This window comes from Populus nigra, chromosome 9 (assembly GCF_951802175.1).
Source record: "Populus nigra chromosome 9, ddPopNigr1.1, whole genome shotgun sequence".
Classification (NCBI taxonomy): domain Eukaryota; kingdom Viridiplantae; phylum Streptophyta; class Magnoliopsida; order Malpighiales; family Salicaceae; genus Populus; species Populus nigra.
Window position 1 is genome coordinate 12,393,595 of NC_084860.1, and position 25,747 is coordinate 12,419,341.

Genomic DNA, 25,747 nt, shown 5'->3' on the forward strand with positions numbered 1-25,747 from the left:
TAATAATTTAAAGTAAAGAAAAAAATAAAAAAAATTAAAGTTAAAAATAATTAGGTTTTAAAAACATAGTTTGTTTTTATGTTTTAAAAGTGCTTTTAAAAAAATTATTTTTTTAAAATTATTTTTTATATTTTTAGATATGTTAATATATTAATATCAAAAATAAATTTTAAAAAACATCATTTCATGATATTATATTTTTAAACAAAAGGCCTTGATGAAGGCTGATGATCTTCAACACACGGACTATTTTATGTTGCAGCAGCCAGTTTGAGAAATATCCTGAGCTATTTTATGCATGTCTAACGTAAAAATACTTGCTTACAAGTTTTCATTTGAATTAGATTTTTAGCTCAATGACACGCATAAGGGTACAAAAATGTTGGAGCGAAAAAACAAGCAGAGCTGAGGCAGGGAGTACAAGGGTTGGCTACTGAGAGCACTAGACTATCAAAATCGGTACAAACTGTCAGATCCATACTTGCTTCTGTTATTGTAATGGTTGAATTTTGGATTATTGTAATCCACAGGATTCATCTCAGCAGGTTTTGGGTCAGCCCCCACAGCTCCAAAAACCACCTCTCCACTCTTATCTCGTTGGCGATGTCTTGATTTTTCTTTGTGGCTCTTTGACCTGCCATGAGAAGGAACCTCACCTGATCCATAGAATTCTGCATATTCTTGTTGTTTTGAAGACCGGTGTTTGCTCAATGGAGAAGGATCCTTAAAACTAGCAGACTTGATCTTCTGTGGCTTCATTTCTGAGTACTTATCACTTGTAGTTGGAGTATGGACCTGGCGATTTTCAGATACAGGAGCAGGAGTACTCTGCCTTTGAACTGATGGAGGCTCAACTTCATCGTCAGGCATAATTAGAGAATCTTTCAATGGGGTGAGGCCTTTTCTTGCTCCACCTGGTCTGTACCAAGAAGGAACAAAAGAGAGGAGTATACCAACCAATGCTTCAAGAGCAAGCTTAGACAGATCAATGAAAAGCTGTCCAAAAGATGGCCACTTGGGCTCCTCTTTCATGTTGTCCACGATAGGAATGGGTTTCTCCTTACTTGATTTCTCTTCATATTCACTCTCTGAAGATTGTTGCTGCATTACAACATTTGATTTAGCTAACAGGGCAAGAAGAATTGAAGAGGAAGAACACTATGAAGCAACTGAAAACACGTGAGGATGAAATAAGTACACATTCAAATTTTCCAGTTTAACCATTTCGAGGAAACCAGACAAATCATGAGAAATCCAAAAAAAGTAAGACTAATACCATTCTTGAGGAGGAAGAAGACCCAAACCCCAGCTGAAGCATGCACGTAGCATATCCAATCAGGACAGCACCAACGACCATAAGCACATCTTCCAAAAGATTCATGAAGTACTTCAGTCAGTAAGGGATAGTCCCAAATGGATTCAAAATCCAAGTGATGTAAAATGGTATTTAATTCCATTTATCTCACAAAGTCATATTACAACAAAACAAAATGCTTGCTGTAAAAAAATAAAAATAATCTGGGTTGGGAGAGGGAGAGATGCTTGGGGCCTTGGGCAATGAGCATGAGACTTGGAAATTTAACGTTAAAACCAAAATGCAATCATTTTCTTGGTTTCTGAACCAAATCATTCTTCACATTTCTATGATCATTAGCACATGCCTGGGAGATAACTTGTATCCAAAAAAGATTAAGTGACATTAATTGAAAAATAACCATGCATTGCACAATCTTTCTACAGGAGTTAATGACAACGGGATCATTGACTGTATAACTGGAAAGGTTAAACAGCATGAAGCAACTAAATCCTACATCAGAGTAGGTATTTTGGTTCCATAGCTCATTATCTTTTACTAGCTTCCTGTTTCCTAGGTGGTGTAGCACCAGGGAGTTGCAAATTATGTGAAAATTGAGCTTTTCTTGACACTAAAGCTAAAGATTCTATCATGCAAAGAAAAATTCAGAGTGCAGCAATGGCATAGACAATCAAAGAAAACATTCCAACACCTTGTTTTGTTAGCTAGTCTATTGCTTTCTATTGCTGTCTCCCTTGTGCACTCTATTGGTTGGATGTGTATAACTCTTCACTACAATAAACTAAACACATACCTTGCAGTCAACTACCATATTGAAAGCAGAGACTAGTCTTGTAAAGTTGAAATTCAAAACTTAAATTGTGTTCTATTAATAGTTCCAGGCTTGATTCAAATGGACTGTTCCAGATAAAGTTCAAGCAAGCTAATACTATAAACCAAAAACATGACTTGATCACTGCAACATCTTTAAAAAAGAAAAGGTGGTAACAAATGATATGCAATCAAACCTGTCATAGTAAATGAACTGGACTGATAATCACAATCCTCTTGGTTGAGAGAGATTTGCCGAAGCGCAGCATTTCCTCTATCAACAACTAACAAGGAACAGGTAGAGTGAACATACACCACATCAAAATCATTTGAGAATTTGGCACTTTCGCTGGGTCCATCTCTAAAACCTGCAACATTTGAATTCCCCCCAGCAATGGTTGTGACACCTGCAAATAATTTCCGAAGTTGATATCTTTATTCCACCATATACACTCAAATATTCAACTTTTGACAATCAAGATTTTTTAAATTTTAGTGCACTCAACTATGCCAATATAACAGTCACAGATTGTCAAAACTGATCACATGTCTGCAACTCTGTATGGAAGTATACCCCTTATGAGTAATTATGGCATTGAGTTGAGCTACCATAAGGCCTTTTCAACCCAAAACCATGAGTTAAAGTAAAGAACTCTTAGCTGTGACCAATAAAGGTAAGCAAGGAACAGATAGAAACCCTTATAACTTATAAATGCAGTATGATCGGTAGGAAAACCAAAGACATCCAAAACTATGGTTTGGGAGAAGCTACTTCTCAAAATTTGTTCATTCAGGCAATGCCATACACAACATATACGTAGTTGAATTGCATCATTTTTACATGCACCAAAAAAAGGAAGAACACTATTATTTACAACTTCGCATCTAGTGCAAACTCTTGATACCTGCATCTCCAATCTTTCTGATGGCATGATTCAAAGTATCAGCAACATATATGTTTCCTTTATCATCCATGGTTAGACCTCTGGGATGATTAAAACGAACTTCGTTTGGTTTTCCGTCAATATGTCCTGTATAACCCTGAAATGAGCCGGCCACCAGTCTTGCTCTACTATCTGCAAAAAATAAGAAGTAAAATTAGAAGTCAAAACCAAAAAATCCATCGAACTCTATAGCTCAAATCCAAGTCTTCATTTATTTATTGCATATAGAATTCCTGTTTTCTCACTCAGTGGAAAGCGGGCATCATATTGATCTCGCAGAGTTAGAATGTAGACTAAGTTGCTCTTAAAGGAGCACATGCACAAATAGGAATTCTTTAATCTCATTTTACTTTTTGAGAAAGCCAACAATTGCAGGCCCATTGATACATCTGTTCTATGTTTGTTTGCAGCAAAGTAGAATTATGCTTAATTGAATGAATTATCTGCTATTTTCCGGCCCCGGAATATTAAACTATAAAGAACAATAACTTCAATAATATGTTGGTTGTCTTGACAGATTTTCACAGAATTCAGACACTGCTTAAAATAAATAAACTAAAATAAAAGAAAGTAAAGCACCAAACATACATACATTGGGACAAAGGTGGAGTGATCTTAACAACGTTGCTATTAACTTCATCGACAGCATATAGTTCACCATCTTCAGATAAGCGGATTTTGTAAGGAACCACTCCCATTGCATTTCCTTTTACAACAGTCTCAACTAAGTATCCATCCTCAAATTGAAGAACATTCTCATCTGTAGCAAAACAACAAGCCGCAAAATTATCATAAAGCTTGATCATGAAATAACAAAAACACAAAAAAGAAAAACAAGTAATTCAAGTGAACCTGATTGGGGTGTTTTCAAGGACGCCACGGTGGTGGTCCATTTGAGAAGAGAAGACAAGTGCTTAACCAATGGCGCTAAGCACCCAAATACCGGAAATAAATTTAAAAACCACCAAATGAGTGAAGAATCAAAGAAAATAAGCAAACCCCATTAAATAAAACAGATCAAAAGTAGCCAAAAGAACAAGATAAAAAAAAAACCTGGAGGAGCAGCATGAGCTTGGAACTGAAATGTACAAACTAAAGAAAGAACTGCTAGAACTGAAGTACAGTAGGAATGGGATCTTCTCATAGTTCTCTCTCTCCAAACAAAGCCACCTCAAGATACACTCATATAGAAAGAGAGAGAGAGAGAGAGAGAGAGAGAGAGAGGTTAGTACTGCTGTTAGTAGTACTCTCACTGGTACTAAAGTTTACTGGTTAGATTATCAAGAAAAACGGAACTGACACTGTTTTTGGCAACACTCTGCGTTGTAGCTGTGACTTAGCTAGCTCACCGAGCAGTGAGTAGTAAAGGACCTTTACTTGCTTTTCTTTTCTTTTCTTTTTTCTGCCATTTCTCTTCGCATGTGCTTCGTTTTTTTTTATTTTCTTTTAGAGGCCATAAAAAGATAAATAGAAAGTGAAAGGAGGAGAAGGGCAAAGTAAAGAGATGGTTGAGACAAGGTTGTCAATTCCGTTCCGTTCCGCCCGGAATGGCCGAAACATTCCATACCAATTCAAAAAACGGAACAAAACGGAACAAATTTCATCTCATTTTAAATCTCGGTCCGTTCCGGATTTTTCGGCTAAATTCCGCCCGAAACGTTCCTGTTCCATTCCACATGTTCCGTTCCGCTCTTGAAAAGCCATTGAATCAAATTGAACCTTATTCAATTTAATTAATTAAACCACCCAATTATAAAAAGCTCTTTTTATTACTATTTTCTATAACAATGATATTAATAATAACATTGAAAATTATTATTACTATTTTCATTAACAATGATATTAATTTTTTAAAATTAGATTTATCACTAATATATATGGTATAAATTCATGTTGTTTTTTTCATGTTTATACTTTGTAGGAATTTGAGCAAAACAAGGGATGCTTTAGATTTCATTAGCCTTAATAACATTGACCTAACTTTATATTTAAAATATTTGTGTTAAAACATTTTACTTTCATAATATTTTGATATTTTGTTTAAGTTGAATTACTTTAAGTTAAAGATCTATTTAATCTTGACTATTTAGAAATATTTTAAATTTTGAAATTATATTTGTTTGGCATTGTGTTTGTATTGCATAATTTATAATTAATTTATCTTAAATTTGAATTATGTTTGTTGAATATATATATATATATATATATATATATATATATATATGAACAGTACAACCCCGAAACGGCACGCCGAAACACTCCGAAACTGAAACATTCCGTTCCAATTGAAAAAACGAAACACCTACCGAAACGGAATTGACAACCTTGGGTTGAGATGTTCTACGTTGGGCTCCACCATTAATGTAGTCTGACTGTAGATGGTTGCCATAGATACTCTTCATTGGTTATCCTATTTACCTTTGTGTTTTTTTTTTTTTGGTTCATCTTCTCCGAGAAAATATGCCATTAATGTAATAAAAACAATTAATATAATATAATAAGATTATTCATCGTATTAATATAGTATAAAGTCTCATTTTAGTCCTTGTAGTTTTCAAGATATTTATTTTAGTCTCTATATTTTATTGTTATTAACCAAATTGATCCTTACTTGAAATTTTGTCCTTGTAAGTTTATAAAAATTGCAATTTAATCTTTATGATGGTTTGCTTTTACAATTAGATCCTTGACATGATTAATAACCATTTAATGATTTATTTTATAGATTTTTTTCGTAATCCATTGTTACATTAAAATTTTGAAAATTACACAATAAATATATAAATGTAACGGACTATTATACCACATGACCTATAATGCCAAAATTAAAAGAATAGGAACTTATTTTGGAAAAAAAATGAATGAATGGATAATAATAATAATAATAATAATAATCTATCTATCAGAAATAAGGAAAATATACTTATGTAATGAACTCAAATCCCACCCTATTTATTTCCTTAAAAAAATTAATAAATATGAAACTAATTCAATTTTAAATCACATGATTAAATTTTTTTTTCAAATTCTTTTATAGCAAACCATGCGAGGTTTAACTTTCTGCAGATGCGATAATATTTTCTTCAATTTGAATGACAATATCTACAAAAAATTAATATATAATTTGAAAAATAACCTATAATATAATGAAAATGAATAAAAAAACATTATATATATTTTAAAAAAGATAGTTATGTTGATTGAGTTATCATTAAAAATACATAGAGAGAGATTAACAGTCAGCATGTCGAAAGGAAGGTTGTTCATAAAAATGCATGTGATTAGATGGCTAATACATATAAACGTCAAGGATGCAAACAAAAGATTACGCTGGAGATAAAAAGGCATTGAATGGACTGTGTTGGGTGAAAAAAGCTTCATTTTCCCCTCATTTTTAATTTTTATCCTTTTAATTTTAAATTTTTATAAACAATAAAACTGATTTTTTTAACAAAATTAAATATTAACTTAATATCAAAATGTTTTTTTGACACGTTAAGGAAACTTATCAACACAAATTATAAGCACAATCCCTAATTAAAGCAATATATAAGGGTCAAATTAAAAAAAAAGAGTTAAATAACCCAAGTAAAAAAAATTAAGGCAAAAAAACAAAAACTATTACAATTTACAATGTTTTAACTCTCCTATGCTATTATGCAAGTGTAGTTAAAAATACTAAATAATTTAGTTTTTTTTTTTTGTTAATAAAACCTAGACCGATGTAATGCTAAGTCAAATAACATTATTTTAAGATTTTAAAAAATAAACAAATAAAAGAAGTCAAATTATATGTGTTGCCTCTTTTTTTTTTTCAAAATAATCATCCACCTTTTTGGACTAGGAAATGCTTTTTAGAAAAGTCAAATATGTGTATCTGACTTTTTTTAAAAAATTAATTGAAATAAATTAATTAAAAATATGTTTTGGATGCTTAGTCTTCAATTTTAATTGAAATTAACTAAAAATATTTTTAAGATATTATTTAATAAAATATTTCTCTATTTTTATTAAACAAGATTTTTTTTTTAAAAAAATCTTCACTTCTATGTTTTTTCCTGCATTTCTAAAACAATTGAGCACGCTAATTAAACAAATAAAATTTATGAGCACATATGCTATATTTTTACCAGATAAACCAGGTCAGTCAAACATGCCGTCTCCCCATAAGTTATATCCACGTAACTTAACACGTGTCATTCATTTATTCGCGTGTCCTCGTGGCCTCTACGCCACGTGATCACTCTCTATCAAAACCCTAACGTTAAAACCAAAAAAACCACCTTTCACCTTTCGCAACTCGCCTTCTTCTCTCTACCCGCATAGTTTCCGTTTCTCTACGGTACGGTTAGTCTCTCCGATCTCATGATCTACTCTTATAATTTTTTTTTCGATCCGATCTTATTGAGTCCGTGTGATATAATTTGATTTGAAACACGTTTGTTATTTTCATTTCTTAAGAGATCTGAACATGAAATTTTATCTTGCTTTCCCGGCATCCAAACAGAGAGCTACCAAATTATTTGATGGATGCATGCATATACAGATCTGTTGGTTTGGGCTGTTTGAGATTGAATTGGATCTTCATTTTAAGCTTGATTTTTGAAATCTTTATTCCTTTTAGTAAATATTGTTTTTATTTTTAATGTTGATTATGTGATATTTATCATCCTGATTTAATTAATTAATTGGCTAATTAAATCTATCTGTTGCTGTTATGTGGTTATAGGCTGAATAGCTAGGGGGAAAAAAGAAAGAAAGATGGGAGGTGGATTTAGGGTGCTTCATCTTGTCAGACCATTTCTGTCATTTCTTCCTGAAGTTCAGAGTGCTGACAGAAAAATTCCGTTTCGTGAGAAGGTCATATACACCGTGATTGCTCTTTTTATTTTCTTGGTGTGCAGTCAACTCCCATTGTATGGTATTCATTCGACAACCGGTGCGGATCCTTTCTACTGGATGCGTGTTATTCTTGCATCCAACCGTGGTACTGTCATGGAGCTTGGTATCACTCCAATTGTGACATCTGGGCTAGTAATGCAACTGCTTGCTGGCTCAAAGATCATTGAAGTGGACAACAACGTCCGTGAAGATCGTGCACTGTTGTAAGTATCTTTGTGTGACTAAATTCATGTGGATTGCTATTAAAGTAGAAGTTGCTCTGCATTCCATGTACATTCTGTGATAGGGGCCTTGTAGAGTGTCTTCTTCTATGTGTTATCTTAATATGCATATCTCCACCCTCATGGCATTGCTGGTGTTTCGTTGCTTATTACCAGTGGGTTCCCCATCCCAGATTATGGTAATGGTTTTTCTGTGAACAATGAACTAGGAACAAACTACAAGATGTCTAAAATTCACTTAGAGATATCAACTACTTGATATTATATTTTAAAATGTATAAATTATGGTAGTTTTTTAATTTTTGTTGGCCGATGTTTTGCAGTTAATTGAACTGCATTTACACTCAATTTCTAAGATGATCATGTTCAATTCATATGAATACTTGTGCTACTTGGGGCTCTCCCATGTTAACAAACACTAAGGGGTTTTATCTTTTATGTTATGTGGAAAATGTAACTTGCTTGTGCTCTTTACATTGTCATGATGAGTGCTTTCTTTTCCCAGAAACGGTGCGCAGAAGTTGCTAGGTATCCTGATAGCTGTTGGTGAAGCGGTGGCATATGTGCTCTCAGGGATGTATGGCAGTGTTGGCCAACTTGGGGTAGGAAATGCCATTCTTATCATTATTCAGCTTTGTTTTGCTGGGATCATTGTGATATGTTTGGACGAGCTTCTTCAGAAAGGATATGGTTTAGGCTCTGGAATTTCCCTTTTCATAGCAACCAATATCTGGTGAGTTCCATTCTTTAGTTTATGGATCCACTTTTGAAATTTCCTTCTCTATGTTGATTATTGTGAGATTGGAGTGCTTTGGGGAGTTTATCTTTAACATCTCTACCAAAATTTGGATACTTAAAAGAGTCATTCATTTTCAGTGAAAACATTATCTGGAAAGCATTTAGTCCAACCACCATCAATAGTGGGCGTGGTGCTGAATTTGAAGGAGCTGTCATTGCTTTATTCCATCTGCTGATAACCCGAACAGACAAAGTTCGTGCTCTCCGAGAGGCATTTTACAGGCAGAATCTTCCAAATGTGACAAATCTTCTCGCTACAGTCTTGATCTTTCTCATTGTCATCTACTTCCAAGGGTTCCGTGTGGTTTTACCTGTGAGGTCAAAGAATGCTCGTGGGCAGCAGGGTTCATATCCAATCAAGCTGTTCTACACCTCTAACATGCCCATTATTTTGCAGTCTGCTCTTGTATCGAACCTGTACTTCATCTCCCAGGTACTGAGGGTTATATGGTTTTATGTTCTGCTTGAAATTTTGTTTTCTAGTTCTTCTGTTAACTTGCTTGTTTACAGTTGTTGTACAGGAGGTACAGTGGAAACTTCCTTGTGAATCTTTTGGGCAAATGGAAGGAATCTGAATATTCAGGTGGTCAGTTTGTCCCTGTCGGCGGCCTTGCGTATTATATCACTGCACCCTCAAGGTGATTAAGATTGTTTTTTTTATTCCATATTTGTTTGTCTTATTATTTTTTTATATCTGCACTTATATTGGTTCATGAATAATTTTTCTGCCCTGTAATTGCTTCCCAACCCTTTGCTGTTGGCAATGCTATCACTAGCTAACTAGTCCTTACTAATCTTTTGCAGCTTAGCTGATATGGCGGCAAATCCTTTCCATGCACTTTTCTATTTTGTGTTTATGTTGTCAGCATGTGCTCTGTTCTCAAAAACTTGGATTGAAGTATCTGGATCATCTGCTAGAGATGTAGCCAAGCAGCTCAAGGTATGTGGACATTTTTATTTCATATGTTCTATGGTGAACATGACTTTCACTATGCTTCTAGCACAGCACATATTTTTGGCTTTTGTGGTGCACAATCTTTCAGTTTTATCCTTTATTCAGGCTGTGCATTCTTATCGTTAGGTTTTTAGTCCATTGTTTGGGACAAGTCTCTTGAAGTCTTTGTGAATTTGGCTGTCCTCTTTGGGTAGTCAAGGGAGTGGATCTTGTGAAATTGAGAGCAGTATATGCTTTTCCTGGCTTGATTTGTCTACTTCAACATGGTAACTCTGGATAAAAGTTTTTGCCTGTCTCTCTGCATTTTTCTTTATCTGAAACGAGCTAGGAATTGTGATGGCTATCTGCAGGTATTTTCAAATAATACAAATTCTTTCCAGTATCAACCACTGTAGGGTGTAGCCAGCTTGCTTGAAAATTGAACTTGGGATGATTGCTGGGCATTCCTTGTTTGTTTGGACGATGCCTTTTATTGCTAGCTGTGATTAGTGATGTTGCATCTTTTAAATATATTGACAGGATTAAGGTTTTGTTTTTTCTCTAGTTGCCCATTAGCTCCTGCGCTCAAGCACTACCTGAATCTCATCATGTTTTTGTTTTCTCGTAAATTAAGAAAGTTCAATTTACAGGGAGTCACGGGTATTCAGTTGATCTAGATAATCTGCTGGTTTTATCAGATCCACATGTTCATTAACATAGCTTGGTTATGCAGGAACAACAAATGGTTATGCCTGGGCATCGCGAGTCCAACTTACAGAAAGAGTTGAACCGTTACATACCCACTGCTGCAGCTTTTGGAGGCATTTGCATTGGTGCACTGACAGTGTTGGCAGATTTCATGGGAGCTATCGGCTCAGGAACAGGAATACTACTCGCAGTTACAATAATTTATCAGTACTTTGAGACCTTTGAGAAGGAAAAGGCCAGCGAACTTGGCTTCTTTGGTTTCTAAATTAAGTGATGGATGGCGGAAGCAACGAGCTCCCCTGCAGTTTTGGTGCGCGCGGAGAATGTATATAAGGTCCTTTTGACACCAAAAGTTTAAGTTAGAAGATATCAGGGTAGTTGGTTCAGAGTTAAAGAGTACTGACATGCATCACCTTGAAACTGAATTTTTGTTCTTTTTTCCCACTCTCCCCCTTTACTGAGTCTCTCACGTAACCGTGGATACCTCCTGGTCCTGTGAATCTTGGGATTTTTTTTACCAGTTAAAACTTGCCATTGACCATTGAAAGTAATGTTCAGGGATTTCTGGACTTGATGAAAGCTTCATCAACGTTCATTTATGCTTGACACTATCACAGTTTTTGTTTTTTTGTTTTTCAAAAAAAATTTTATTTGAAAATAATATTTTTTATTTTTAAAATTTAATTTGATATCAATATATGTATGTATAAAATTTAATTTAAAATTAAAAAAATAATATTTTTTTACAAACAAATGGCTTAGTAAAACTCTAGTTGTGGTTCATTGGTACATGTGGATATGTTTTTTATAACTACCACGTATATGACCTGTTAGACATTACATCTCCATTAATGTTGTGCCTGCAATTTAGCCATCGGTTTAATGCTTGGCATTTCTTTTAGCAATGCTCTGGAGAAGCTGGCACTGATATCTGGTAAATGTTGTTGTTGCCAAGGGGCTTTTAGGCTCCAAGGTATCCTTAGTTAAAGCTTTTGAACTTGTTTGAGAAGGAAACTATGTTTTTTATAAAACTTGAATTTTTTTATATTCCTAAATTGTTTTGATTTATTATGTCAAAAATAGTTATTAAAAAATAATAATAAAAATATTATGTCAAGTATAAAATACTTTTAAAAAATAACCACTCTCATTCTACAAAACATTTAAAAAATAACTGAGATAATGATAAATGGATCGTGGGGGGGTGGGTTAAATCAGAAATAATTGACTTGTGTTTGAATAACAAAAAGGATGAAAATCCTTTATGACGATAGGGTCTGCAGTCTGCTCCTCTGCTTATAACCTAACTGGGCTTTCTTCAGTGTCATTTAAAACCCGAAGGCATGGAAAAGAGCACCGGCATCCTAAGCACGGCGGGCATATCACCGGAGGTATATGAACTATAAACATCCAGTTGAACTCTGGTGGATGCTTTTTTTTTTTTTTGCCCAAATGACTTTGAGGGTAATGAAGCAGGCAAATACTACTGCTGCGATAAAGTTAGCTGCAGATATATGAATCTAAGAACATTTCAAGTAGACCAGACGCCATTTACAGTTGTCTACTATTTGGTCCAATTATTGAATATTAGGCACGCATCCTTACTAACAAATTTCCTAAATCCATAGGATTCCATGCTTTTGATGGGACATTCGTGCGTCCAGAGCTGCAATCATAAGCTGGCAATTCATTCACTGTATCTTCAGCTAAAGTTTGTCTTATCAAATCAAGCTCTTTTTTATGCGCATGCGGTGACTGGAAACGGCCATGATGCCCCGAAAAGATGGCACAAATTTGGAAATTAGCACATAAATTAAAAACAGTTAGGTAATTAACATGTACGACAAAATATTTTAGGGAAATAACACAAGGTTGACAATGTCTCGAAGTGATTTAGAACTATAATATTTACTAAATATTATTATTTATAAGTGCATCGATATAACATTTAATAAATATTGTGTTTTTGAAACGTTGTATAATTAAATTATGTTATGTTTAACTTAATTTGTTGGATAAATTCTAAAAATAAAAAGAAAAATCTTAAAAAAAATAAAAACCTCAGCAAGATTTTTAATTGATCTGTGTAGTGCTGTTAAAAATAAAAAATCTAACTTTTCATGTTAGTATATTCTCTGGTAATAATACCACCATTATTGCTGGCTACCTATTGCCCAACACTTGGTCTTTACACCATGATGAAGCTTTCGTTGTGCATGATGTTTCAAAAATCTCTCAAAGAGGCATTATTAAGGAACTGTTCTTCATCGAAATTATTACAAAACTGCTATTCATAAATGATATTTATCAAAATAAAAAATAAAAAATCAAAGCATTGCTAAGTAACTTAAACTTTAGGGTTAGATTAAAAATATAGGATTTTTAATTAATATTTTTTTGGCTAGACTATCAACCCTTTTATATATAACCTAACTTTTACACTTTCATCCATCATGGATATGTTTGGCCTACTATTAAAGTTCAATAGGCTTCATATTTTTCTAATATTCTTCCACTTAGCCCATATTACACCACCTAAAAAATAACAGTATCTTTATAGAGTTTAAAATATCTAATAAGTGAAAACACTAACATTTAAATTAAGAATATAACATATAAATTATAGCAGTCACACTGTATAATCAAGTAGTTCTTTTCACGTATTACAATATATTGCATCCTAAAAAAATAAAACTTAATGAGCAAATAAACTTTATAAATAAACTTCCAATAACTCATTTGGGTCTAACTTTATATATCCCTATAGATATAGAAAACAATACTTTATGTACACAAAACATCATTTTAGTCTCTAAAAATAACATAAAAATGTCTAGACATCAACTAAAAAAGAATAAAGTCAAACATCAATTGAGTTAGTTAGACCTATCTAATGCACATGATCTCTATATTGTTTTGCTAAAAATACTATAGTCATGGGATCCACAATCATTAGCCCAGTGCTAATATGCTTAATGAACACTTTATGTTCCTTTACTTTCTATCTCACAATGAGATATTTTATGTCGATATGCTTGTTTTGACTTTCACTCTTATTATTCTTAGAGAATAAAACTACAGTTGAATTATCATAATATATCATTATTGGTTTTGATATGAAATTGATAAATTTAAGACCAGAAATAAAATTTCTTAGTCATATCACATGTGTCATTGCTTCATAGCATGCAATGAATTTTTTTTCCATGGTAGATAAAACAACAATAGTTTGCTTAGTACTTCTTCAAGATACAACTCTTTTAGTAAGAAGAAAAATGTATCATAAATTAAACTTTTCTATGTCTACACAACCAACAAAATTCAAGTCTGAATAACCAATATCCTCAAGGTGATCAGTATGTCTGAAAGTCAACTTCTAATTCTTAGTTCTTCGTAGGTATTTAATGACTTTTTTAACAACTTTTCAATGGTCTATTCCTAGATTACTTTAGAACCTTACTAACATTCCTATTGTAAATGTCAAGTCAGGTCTTGAACATACTTATGCATCATCAAACTGCCAGCTATAGATGCATATGAAATGTTACTCGTTTGCTTTTTTTTTCAATGTATTTTATGGGCATTGATTTTAATTGAATCTACCTCATTTGATAATGGATGCTATTGAAAGAGCATAATTTGACATCCTGAATCTTTTCAAAACCTTTTTAATATAGGCTTTTTGAGACAGTTCTAATGTTCCTTAAGATCTGTTTCTGTGAATCTTTATGCGAATGACATATAAGGTTTCACCCAAATCCTTAATATCAAAGTTTTGAGAAAGAAATTTCTTTGTTTCATATAGCAAACCCAAGTCATTACTTGTGAGCAGAGTACCTTCTACATATAGGACAAGAAAGACATATTTGCTCCTACTAACCTTAAGGTATATACATTGATCAACAATGTTATCAATAAAATCAAATGATACTATAACATTGTAAAATTTAATATACCACTTTTAGGAGGCTTGTTTTAATAAGTGACTATTTATGTCATCACAAAAACCTTCAGGATGATTCATATATACCTCATTATCCAAATTTTCATTTTGAAATGTTGTTTTTACATCCATTTAATGTAGCTCTAAATCAAAATAAATTATTAATATCATTATTATTCTAAATAAGTCCTTAGAAATTGGAGATAAGATTTGATGGTAGTCTATGCCTTTCTTTTGAGTATAACTCTTAGTTATAAGTTTAGCTTCATATTGTTTGATATTACCAAAAGCATCTCTTTTGGTTTTATAAACCTTTTTACAGCCAACAAATTTAGATCATTTTGGTAATCCAATGAGATACCAAACTTCATTTTTAGACATAGACTCTATTTTTTCCTTCATGACATTATACAATGTAGTAGAGTTTTCTCAATTCACAGCTTGTGAAAATGAATTTGGGTCATTTTTAGGTCCAACATCAAAGTTATACTCTTAAAGGTATATAATATAATCATTAGAAATTATTGGTCTTCTTGTTCTTAAAGTTCTTTTTAATTCAATCTCCTCATATGTGTTTACTTCGTCAAGAACTAGTTGCTCTTGAACTGGTTGCCTTTGAATTGGTTATTATTCAAAATTATCTAAATGATTTTCTTGGACAATAATTATCTTTTATTTTCATGCAACTGAGTTAAAACCTATCCTAAAATTCTATCATTTGAGGAAAATCACTCCCACTGAAATTGAGATCCTCAAGAAATTTAGCATTTCTTGCCTCTATTATTCTTGTAGTATGAGAAGGATAATAAAACCTATATCCTTTAGAGTTTACTACATAACCAATAAAATAACCATTGGTTGTTCTTGGATCTAATTTCTTTAGTTGAGGACTATAAATCCTTACCTTAATAAGACAACCGCATACATGTGTATGATTTAAATTGAGCTTCCATCCATTTCATAATTCAAATGGTGTCTTAGACACAACTTTGAATGGAACCCTATTTAAAATATACATAGTTGTTTTTAGTGTTTCACTCCACAACGATAATGGTATATCAAAATTACTAATTATGCTCCTTACTATGTTTATAAGTGTATGGTTCCTTCTTTTAGCTACAATATTTTGTTATGGTGTACCAAATATTATAGATTGTGAAATAACACTGTTTTCTTTAAGGAACTTTATAAATAGACTTGACATTTATAATGTTTCTGTGTACCTACCTTAATACTCAACACTTTTATTTGACATTACAATCTTTATGGTTTTTTCCTTTTATTTCTCTACCTCAACTTTATAGGTAGTAAAAAAATTAAGTGCTTCAGTCTTTTTAAATAAGAGATAAAGATATATAAATTTAAAATGGTAATCAATGAATGAGATAAAATATCTCTGGCCATTCAAGTATGATGTATTAAATGACCTATAAATATCAATATGTATGATTTCTAAAACTTCTAAGTCTCTTGTGGCACTTTTAGTGGTCTTATTAGTTTACTTACCCTTTATGCAATCTACATAAGTACCAAAATTAGTAAAATCAAGAGTGTTTAAAACTCCATCATTCACTAATCTTTTAATTCTTTCAATGGTGACTTAATCTCTTATGCTATAATATAGAAGAATTCTCATCAATTATACTCCTTTTAAAACTAGAATCAACATGCATTGATAAATAATTGAACTACAAAAATAAGGTTTAGATCAATTCTTTATAAACCATCAATTAATATTTCACCACCAATATAAACTATATTTTTTAAAATACTAAAATGTTTCCATCAAATAAAAATCCATGACTAATATTATAGAGTCTAAAAACTGAAATAAATATTCTAGAAAATAACAAAACATAAAAGACATTTTTCAAATCTAAAATAACTCCAGATTTTAAAACTAATCTAAAAGTCCCCACAACTTCAATTTTAGAGCGCATTCAATTTCTTGAATAAATGCCTCTTTCATTTCTTTTCGGTTTCCTTAGAATTAGAAAGCTATGTATGACATTAACAATATGGATTGTAAAACTAGAATAAATCCACCATTTATTACTAGGAGCCTTAATGAAAAAAGATTCATGACATACTAAATAGACGACTTTACTTTTTTTTTATAAGCTATTTTTTATACTTAGAGCAATCTTTCTTAACATGTCCCCATTTCTTGTAGAAGAAACATTTATTATTGTTGCCATATTGCTTGATTGACATATTTCTATGTTTCTTCACTTTAAGGGCCATTTTACTTTTCTTGACATTTCCATTAGCTTGAGAAACCAAATGAGTACTTTCAGGTTTTTTAAGTTTCAATCTCTCTTCTTCTTGAATATACATGGTTAATAATTCATTAATTGACTATCCCTTATATGTGCTATAAGGAATCTTAGACTATATTTTGTAGGGAGAGAGTTCAAAATAAAATGAGCCAGGAATTACTTAGAAATATCAACCTCTAAGGACTTCAATTAAGCAACAATGTCCCTCATTTCTATAATGTGCTCACCCACACCTTTAAAATAGTCAAATGACATAACTAAAAGCCTTTTCATTAAGGTGTTGAACAATGCCTTATCAAAATGAACAAATTATTCCTTTACAGCCTTCATGAAATCTCTTGCCTTAGAGCATTAAAGGATAAAACCCCTATACTATTGCTTTATACGAGACTTTATAAGCATTAAATTTAAGCAATTAGATCGCTCCCACTACTTATAATCAGTCTTTTACTAACCATTGCTTGATTCCATAGGGATAGGTGGTTCATTCATATATAAGACCAAATCTAAATTCACACAACCCAATGCAAAGTGGATACTTTCCTTCCAATCAGTAAAATTATCACCATAATATATGAATACTAGATGTATCAATAAAAATAGTAGAAAAAGCTGCAATAACCAAGAAAACACTTTATTGCTATGAAGAATATACTTTATCTAAATTAACTACTACCAAGTTAGTAGTAAATTCTAACATTCTTATGGGTAGAGGTTGCTTCATGCATAAAACTTACTAATTATTTAATAACAAGACTAATAGATAAAAATACCAATAATAAAATTTATTCACACCTAACCTAGAATAAAATCCATCTTTAATGTCTATTTATTATCTTATTCCAATTAAATCATAAAAATAACAATTTTCTTATAGGGCCAAGTCATTACTTTTATAAAATAATTGCAATTAAGCTATGCACCTTATGAACATATTAATTTAATAAACCTTAATACAATAATCAAAATAACTTAAGATGCTATAACTACTCCTAAATTAATTAACATCATAACTTTATCATAACGTGCTTCATTATCAACTAAAAGCTTTAAGTTGATATACCTTAATAATCATGTGAACCGTATCATGATTTTTCTTTAGTAATTTTATAAAAATAAAATATATTAATAAATCCCAAAATATTTATTCATCCTTTATGAAAAATTGCAATATCCAATTCATACATGCTTCTACTAACTATATTACTTTAGTATAGTAACATGACACTAAAAACTTCAGATTTATACATAACAATACACTTTATCAAACAATAATAACAATTACTTTGGTTGCTTGATTTTTTATTTACAATTTACCTTTTTTTATGCTTATATATTTAGCTTTGCTGTGAGATTTTTTATTTTTACGTTGATGTATATTTTTGTGTTTTCTATTTAATTTTATTAGGTCTATTAATTGGTCTTATTTTGGTTTTTTTTCCCTTGATGTGGTTGCTTTCGAGTTTGTGGTATAGGGGGAGAATTTGTGAAGGTATATTGTGATGCATGAAGGTGTTAGGGTAGGGGTTAGCTCATTTTAGATTCTACCTTTTGTTATAATAGTTATCATATACCTTGATAGATATTGAACTATGTTTTTTTTTTCTTCATCTTTTTAGTTTTTGGGTGTTTAGGATGTATTTCTGGTTAGTTATTTGATATAGTTAGGCTTGCAATAACGAATGATTTTGAGTAGTCAATATGGGTCTGCCATAACTAGTTGAGGATCTGCCATAGGTAAATTACATGGATGGCTTAACGGATATATTTATAGACCAGTGAAATATGTTTAGGTCCAAAAATTATATTTATAACGAATGATTTTGAGTAGTCCATATGTCGCACCATACTAGAATATGGTTTAAAAGGGCCATAATTTTTTATTTGAATGTTAGATCACACTTAAATTATTACAGGAGTCTCTGAAGGCTATTCTCCATAGAGTTATATAGAATCACTAGTTCGACTGTCAGATCTTTAGATTTTAAAAATCTTGCCCTAAGCCTCTGATTTTGGTAGTTTTTATGATTTTTCTTGTTATTTTTGGATTTCACGCTTCTTTTCCTTGTAATTTCATGTATTTATTTTGTTTTCTAGTTGAGGTAAGGTTTCTGGTCTATTTAAAACTTTATAAACCTCCTGAAGAATCATTTATTCGATGGAAAATGAATTATTTATTCGAAGAAAAATAAAACATGCGAAGTTAGAGTTCATATTTGCAGTCCCTTTAACTCATTAAAATTCTTGTATCTTTTCTTTATTTGTTGTTGTCTTTAACTTCTACTACACCATTATTCATGTAGCTTTTTTAGTTGTCCTGGGCTTGATTTCTATTGTATTTGGTTCTTTCTGGCAATGTTAAATGTTGTGGCAATATCCTTTTCATGCAAATAGGTCCCCTTCTCGTTTCGTGCTGATGATTACAACTTTGTTATTTCATTCTTTATATGGTTGCTTAGCGTTTATGTCCATTGTCTATTTACGTTGAACATTTTTATTGTTATTGTGGTTGGTTTGCATTAATCTTTTGTGTGTTATTGCAATTGTTGTTTAAGATTTACTAACATTTAGTTATGTGCCTTTCATTTTTCATTCCTTTCTTTTCAATATTTTTTTTATTTATACACCTATGATTGGCCTTTTTTCATTAGCTGCAGATTAACTCTCTAATTAATGTCGATTTGTTGTGTACTTCACATGTTTTTTTTATATATATAGTATGGATTTTCAGAATAAGTTTTCCTTTGCTATTTTTTCTACGATAGTAAGAAATATTTTTTTTTTTGGTTTCGACACCTTTGAAACCATGTTAGGCCTATGTTGATGACCTGATCAAAATATGATAAAAAAGAGTTAAAGATTAGAAACATGCTTTGCCATGAAGGGATGGTGGAGAGCCCCCAAGAACAAAAAGAAAAAGAATGTTAGCATCATTCGAGATAGAGGTAATTGCCTTTATACTATTAAATAGCTAGATGTTGTCTTTCCTTTACTATGAAAGTTCCCTAATTGATTGAGGTCATCTGGTTCTAGAATTTTTTGTTATGCTTTGTGTTGTGTTGTTTACTCTATGTTAATCAATGTGTTGGAATCTTTAGGTTTGAACAACATGTTGCAAAAACTAGTTTGGTTTGAGATGAAAGAAGTTGTGTAAAATGTTTTGAAACTAACATTGTGAAATGACCTAGAATAGTTTTCGTATACGTAGATGGTCCTTGCAAATGTTACAGTATCAATTTAAACCTATATTCTTCAGGTTTGTTTTCCTTCAAGTTTTCCAGCGTTGATTTGATCTCAATTTTTTTTTGTCTACATTGTCTCCTTTTGATTTAATATGTTAGTTCTGATTTTGCTATCTACCATTTAGGTGTGACAAGTTCCTTTGCCCGTATTTCACCATTTGTCAAATCATTTCTTCTAATCATAAAGAATATAAAAATATTGCTAACATGTTTTTTTACAAAAAAAAAATTCAATCATGAACTCAAAATCTGATATATATTGGACAACATATTTTTAAAATATTGAGATAGTGTGTGTTTATATATATATTGAGACAATGATATATTAGATCAACTTGTGCTAACTCTGGTTAACCTAAAAATCCATGACTAGAGTCATTAGATTGTGATAAATTCATAAAAAGAAAAGTCAAACAAATTAGAAAGTTCAATTCCAATCAAGCAAATGTTGAAAAGAAAAAAGTAAAAAAAAATAATCTAAAAAAACGAATAGAGTAAATCTAGGTAAACATATCAAATCAACAACCCAAATCATGAGAACGAGATTACTCAATAGAAATAATAATAATAATAATAAGGCTAGCTTTTAATCTAAAAGGATGCAATTGAAAGATGAAACCAATATTTTTAAAAAGAGAAAAAACCAAGTCAACTCATCGAACCTACAACATAAGTCATGAGATTAGCATAACTACATGAAAAGCAAACTGAAAAAAAAAGAAGCTTGTTTTTAAGTTAAAGAGAAAAACAATTCTCAGCATAATATATAAAATATAATTTTATTCGTGTATTTTATCTTAAAAAATTCTTTGATTTTATTTAAATTAAGTTATAAAAAAGGAATGTCTGCATGGCTAAGCCGACACGTGCCTGCCCATTTTTTTTTTTGCTTGGATGGGTCGTCCACCCATCCAACTTTTCTTTCGTTTAAACTATTAGGTGACATGTCATTTATACTAGCATACAACACATTGTCTCTGGTTTGATCGTTAGCCACCTTATGCAGCCAAAAACTTGAACCAACGACATTCTTGCCCAAAAAACATATTTGAATCAATTTGTTTACCCAAAAACACATAATAAAAATCCAAGAAACCTATATAAACCCACATATGGGCTCAAATTAACAACAAATCAGTTTACAAACAAAGAATAACCTGAATCCAATTGAACCCAAATCTACCATCTCAATTAAGATAAAGGTCAAATGATAGATCATTCGAACTCCTGTCATTGAAAAAACATGTTGACATCAAAATCGATTATTTTTGTAGTTGGAATCAATGTCAACCAACATTTTCTTTCTCCTTGATCGGAATCCTGCAACACACTCTCTCTTCTCTCAAGCTTAGGGACTAAAAAATAAGAAAAATAAAGCTTTTAACAAAAAATTAAATTTCAAAAACTAAGAGGAGTGAAAATGTTTTTGTTAAAAAATATAAGGACTCAAATCAGCTTTTCACACTAGTTCTTAAAAAGCCATATATTTTCTTAACTTTTTTCACTTTGGTCCCTTTTGTTTAAATCTCATCATTCCATAAAATTTTAAAACATTTGACCACCAATGTCACAATTGAAGGATGAAATCACATAAATAATAATAATAATAATAATCAAAATGAAAAAACAAATTTCACTACTCCAATCTACAATTAAATATGAAAGGAGCATAGTAAACATCACTATGGTGAAATAGCTACCACCTCTTAGTGTTTTTGTGTTAATTATCTCTTTTTATTTTCTTTGTTCTTTGTGCTCCATTGCATTTTGAATATTTATGAACACAAACATCTTTGTGTGTTATCCTTAAGGATATCAAATTCAATTTCTTTCTTACATTATACACTTTTTTTTCCATGACGATATCAATTTTAGCCTTTTGTTTTGGTGTTCTTGGTAACCAATACTAGCATAATTGATTTGTTGCAGAACAAAAGCTTTACAAAGTGGTTTGATTTTTGACGAGACTCTTGAGTACATATTGGAATTATAAAAAACTCAAAAAAGATGTTTGTTATTATGACTGAACTGATCCAACTGTTTTTTCTTATCCAAAATATAAGAGCTTTGTTTTTTAACTATGTTTTTTTTTTGCTAGAACTATATAGGTAAAATGATGGTTTTTTTAAAAAATGTGAAAATGTTAACGTCCCTGGAAACAAACTATTTTTGTCTTATAAATGTGTATGAAGTAGCTGTATTAGCTGATTCCATGCCCAAAGCATATCTAAACCTGCTAACAAGCGTAAGTTCATGTAAAATAAACTATAATTTTTTTTTTTGAATTTTCTTAACGTGAAATAAAAAGTTTTGGATTTTAAAAAAATATATCAATTAAGAATTTTTTAAGATTAATTTTTTATTTATTTATATTTTATTTAAATCATGTTAATTATTGTGATGGACATCTTGAAAAACTATATATAAAAAGGTTATATATAAAAAAAAAGAATCGTTACCTAATTATATGGTAATTAGAAAACCCTAGTTAGTCTTCATAAATTCTAAATAAAAAGTTGATTTTCTAATTGGAAAGATAGCAATCATTTATACATTTTACTTCAAGTAAGCTACTTTGCGTTTTTTATTTTTTAATGATAAAGATACTTATTATACTTACATACTAAGTGCTAGCCTAAGCTAGTATATATATGTTTGTTGTAAGAAATTTCTAATAAGAAAGATAACAATCATTTCTTTTATTTTTTAAATTATTTTTAATTTTTGTTAACATGAATATGACAAGTAAAATGGTCAGAATTATGAATGGCCACAAATTGACCTAATTGCATTGAAAATACATGTTTTAGAATTTATTGTCATTTTTTTTAAATACATTCAAAAACAGAGGTAAAAAACAAGTTATAGCATTTATGTTAAAGAATTTTTATTGGAAAATAATTTTCAATAAAATTTTAACTCTAAAACCCCACTTTAAATTTGATATCAAGTGTTCCAATCAACCATTATCTTAAAACATATTTCTAACATTATCACCTTCACTTTTATGTGTATTGTAGCTAAGACCTCACCATTTAATATTTATGATTAATCACTCAATATTATTTCTTTTTAAGTTTGTTTAATTAATAATATATTTTTATATTTCTAAAATTAAGGTTGTATAATAATTTTTACTTCGTATTCTTTTGTTAGATAAATAGTTTTTTATAAACAATAAATATTAAACATAAAACAGTTTTTTAGTTTCTAAAAATAAAAAAACAAAAACAAAAAATGAAAACATAATCTTAATTTTTATATAACAAAAAACTGAAGTTGCAAGTTCCTTAAAGTCATCTTATATGATCTAACCTAGCATGCATGCCTATATATATATATATATATATATATATATAGACATTTTTTTTGATTTTTTGAGCTTTTGTGACTTTGAAGTAGAATATTTTGGTAATAGATGCAAGTTATAGATGACCATTTTATAAATAAAAGTAAAACAAGGGAGGGAGGGAGGGGGGGCTTAGTTCTTCACATAAATAATTTATAGATAGTTGAGGCGTCTTAATCTTACACACACACACACAAGTCTTTGCTATGACTAATCTTAACAAGCAAGTTATATTGTAAGTCTGGAAATGCCTTTCGTGTCTCGTAAATCCTCCGAGTCACAACAACGACAGCTCTCTTGTCATTCGTTGCATTGGTCTAGATCTAATTAGCGTCAGCGCTTTCACTTCTCATTTTCAGTTTTACTCTTCGGCTTTGCTGTTACTTCATCATAGCAGTTGGAGCATAAATCAGAGCAAACGATCCATCCTCTAGCCTTTTCACCTCTCAAAAAAAAAAAAAACAAAAAAAAACAATTTCTCTCGTTTAGTTTCTGATCTGATACATGCATGCTTCTTTATTGTGAAATTTAACACGTTGTAATTTGTAGGTAAGATGAGTGTTATCCTTGCCATGTATTTTACTTTTGAAAACCATTTGTTGTAAACAAGAATGTTTAGGTTTTCTTTCCATGGCTTTAAATTATCACCACTTGGACCAAATTTAATTTGTTTTTTTTATAACTAAATTACATAAATAAAAGCACCTGTTAAAAGAATTTAAGTTGTGTGGAGAAAATACTTTAACTCCAATCATGTGCTCCCTCTCACATTTCAATATGGATTGGAGTAATTGGAGTAGTGAATTTTTTTTTTTGATATCTTAACTTTTTCCTTTGATTGAATCATTTCATGGCTAAATTGATGGCCAATTGCTTCTAAATTGTTAACAAAGAACAATATTAAAAGATAGAGGATCAAAGTGAAAAAAAACAAGGAAAATAGATGGTTGTTTCAAAATTGGTGCAAAAAATAAAGCTTGGTCCTTATACATTCCAAATGATCAACTTTCAGTCCTTTTTGTTTTCAAAAAAATTATTTTAGTCAAAAACATCATTTTCTACTCCCTAGTTTAAGAGAAAAGAGAGAACATCGCTAAATTTAACGGTATAGAGAGAAAATATTGGTTGACGTTGATTTTGACCATGAAAATTTTTGATATCAATGGGTTTCATTCGACAATAGAAGTTTCATTGAGGTATTTATTGGTCTTACCATCACCCGAGAGGGTAGATTTGAGCTTAATTTTTTTTTTATTTGAGTTTATTTTTATTTTTCACTACTAAAAAATGGATAAATAGCAACGAAAATACTAAAAGAAAATATTTTGTTGGTACTTTCTAACATAAATAATGATAAAAAATTTGTTGATAATTTCTAATGGAAATTACCACATAATTGTTTTCGTTGGTAATTTCCAAAAGAATAGAGAAAAAAAAATTTTCATTGGCAATTCTATCAAAAATATTACACGTTAGTATTTTCCAAAAGAAATGAGACAAACATTCCATAAGAAAAATAAAATAAAATAAAACTCGATAGCTATGCTCCCTCCTCATTTCTTCTACTTCTACTTGCCTAAAAAAAATAGTAGCCCCATCCCCCATTTCCTCACAAATCCAGCCACCATCCTCATAAGTCTAATTAACCACCCCAAACTGCTAGCAAATTTATCAATAGTATCAGCAGCCATCTCTTGGTTCAATTTCTTATGAGGTTTTGCTACACAAAGTACACAAATCTATCCATTTTTTTTGTAACCCATTTATATTTTATGATAATTTATTGAATTATTTTGTACTATTTGTAGTTTGGTTGTTGTATATTTAAGTGTTTTATGACTTTTTTCATACAGAATTTTGTTGTATAAATGTGTGATTTATATGTTGGGGTCTTTTTAGGATTGCGAGGAAATTGATTTCATTTGTCATTTTATGATATTGAGTTTGATTTTATAATTTAGGTATGTTATAATTGAAAAACTAATGGGTTATTTTATGAGTACGAAATATATTTTGTTAATTTTATTGTTAAGTTGAAAATTTATGGAAATCTACAGAAATTGATATTTTTATGAAATTGATAATAATTAAAATGTATTAATTTAGGTTGAATAAGTTTGAATCAAACAAATGATGGATAATTAGTTGGTTACTGATTATTTGTTGTTAATTTTATTATTTAGTTTACATTTGACACAAAATTGAATTTGTGTAAAAATATTAATTTGTTATTGAATTGTGAATTCATTTTTTAAAAAAAATTAAATTTTTGAATTGATAGTTACATTATTAAAAAAAAATA

The 25,747-nt window shown here is 30.7% G+C and overlaps 2 protein-coding genes across 3 annotated transcripts; one reads left to right on the forward strand and one right to left on the reverse strand.

Moving 5' to 3' along the window:
* Window positions 1-269: 269 nt before the first annotated feature.
* Window positions 270-4,539, reverse strand: LOC133702820 (uncharacterized). Its single transcript, XM_062127132.1, has 7 exons — window positions 4,123-4,539; window positions 3,922-3,996; window positions 3,662-3,829; window positions 3,031-3,201; window positions 2,323-2,532; window positions 1,277-1,365; window positions 270-1,101 (listed from the first exon to the last, which is right to left on the reverse strand). The coding sequence occupies exons 1-7, from the start codon at window positions 4,211-4,213 to the stop codon at window positions 451-453; spliced, it is 1,455 nt and encodes a 484-aa protein (XP_061983116.1). The 5' UTR covers window positions 4,214-4,539; the 3' UTR covers window positions 270-450.
* A 2,757-nt stretch (window positions 4,540-7,296) lies between these two features.
* On the forward strand, window positions 7,297-11,236 carry LOC133703484 (uncharacterized). Of its 2 annotated transcripts, none has more exons than XM_062128038.1 (7): window positions 7,297-7,411; window positions 7,799-8,174; window positions 8,698-8,925; window positions 9,069-9,423; window positions 9,501-9,628; window positions 9,795-9,930; window positions 10,658-11,236. In XM_062128038.1, exons 2-7 carry the CDS (start codon window positions 7,831-7,833, stop codon window positions 10,895-10,897), a joined length of 1,431 nt encoding a protein of 476 aa, XP_061984022.1. In that variant the 5' UTR covers window positions 7,297-7,411; window positions 7,799-7,830; the 3' UTR covers window positions 10,898-11,236. The 2 variants fall into 2 exon arrangements, with proteins under 2 accessions (XP_061984022.1, XP_061984024.1); XM_062128040.1 differs by having other exon boundaries at window positions 7,321-7,416.
* Window positions 11,237-25,747: the final 14,511 nt, after the last annotated feature.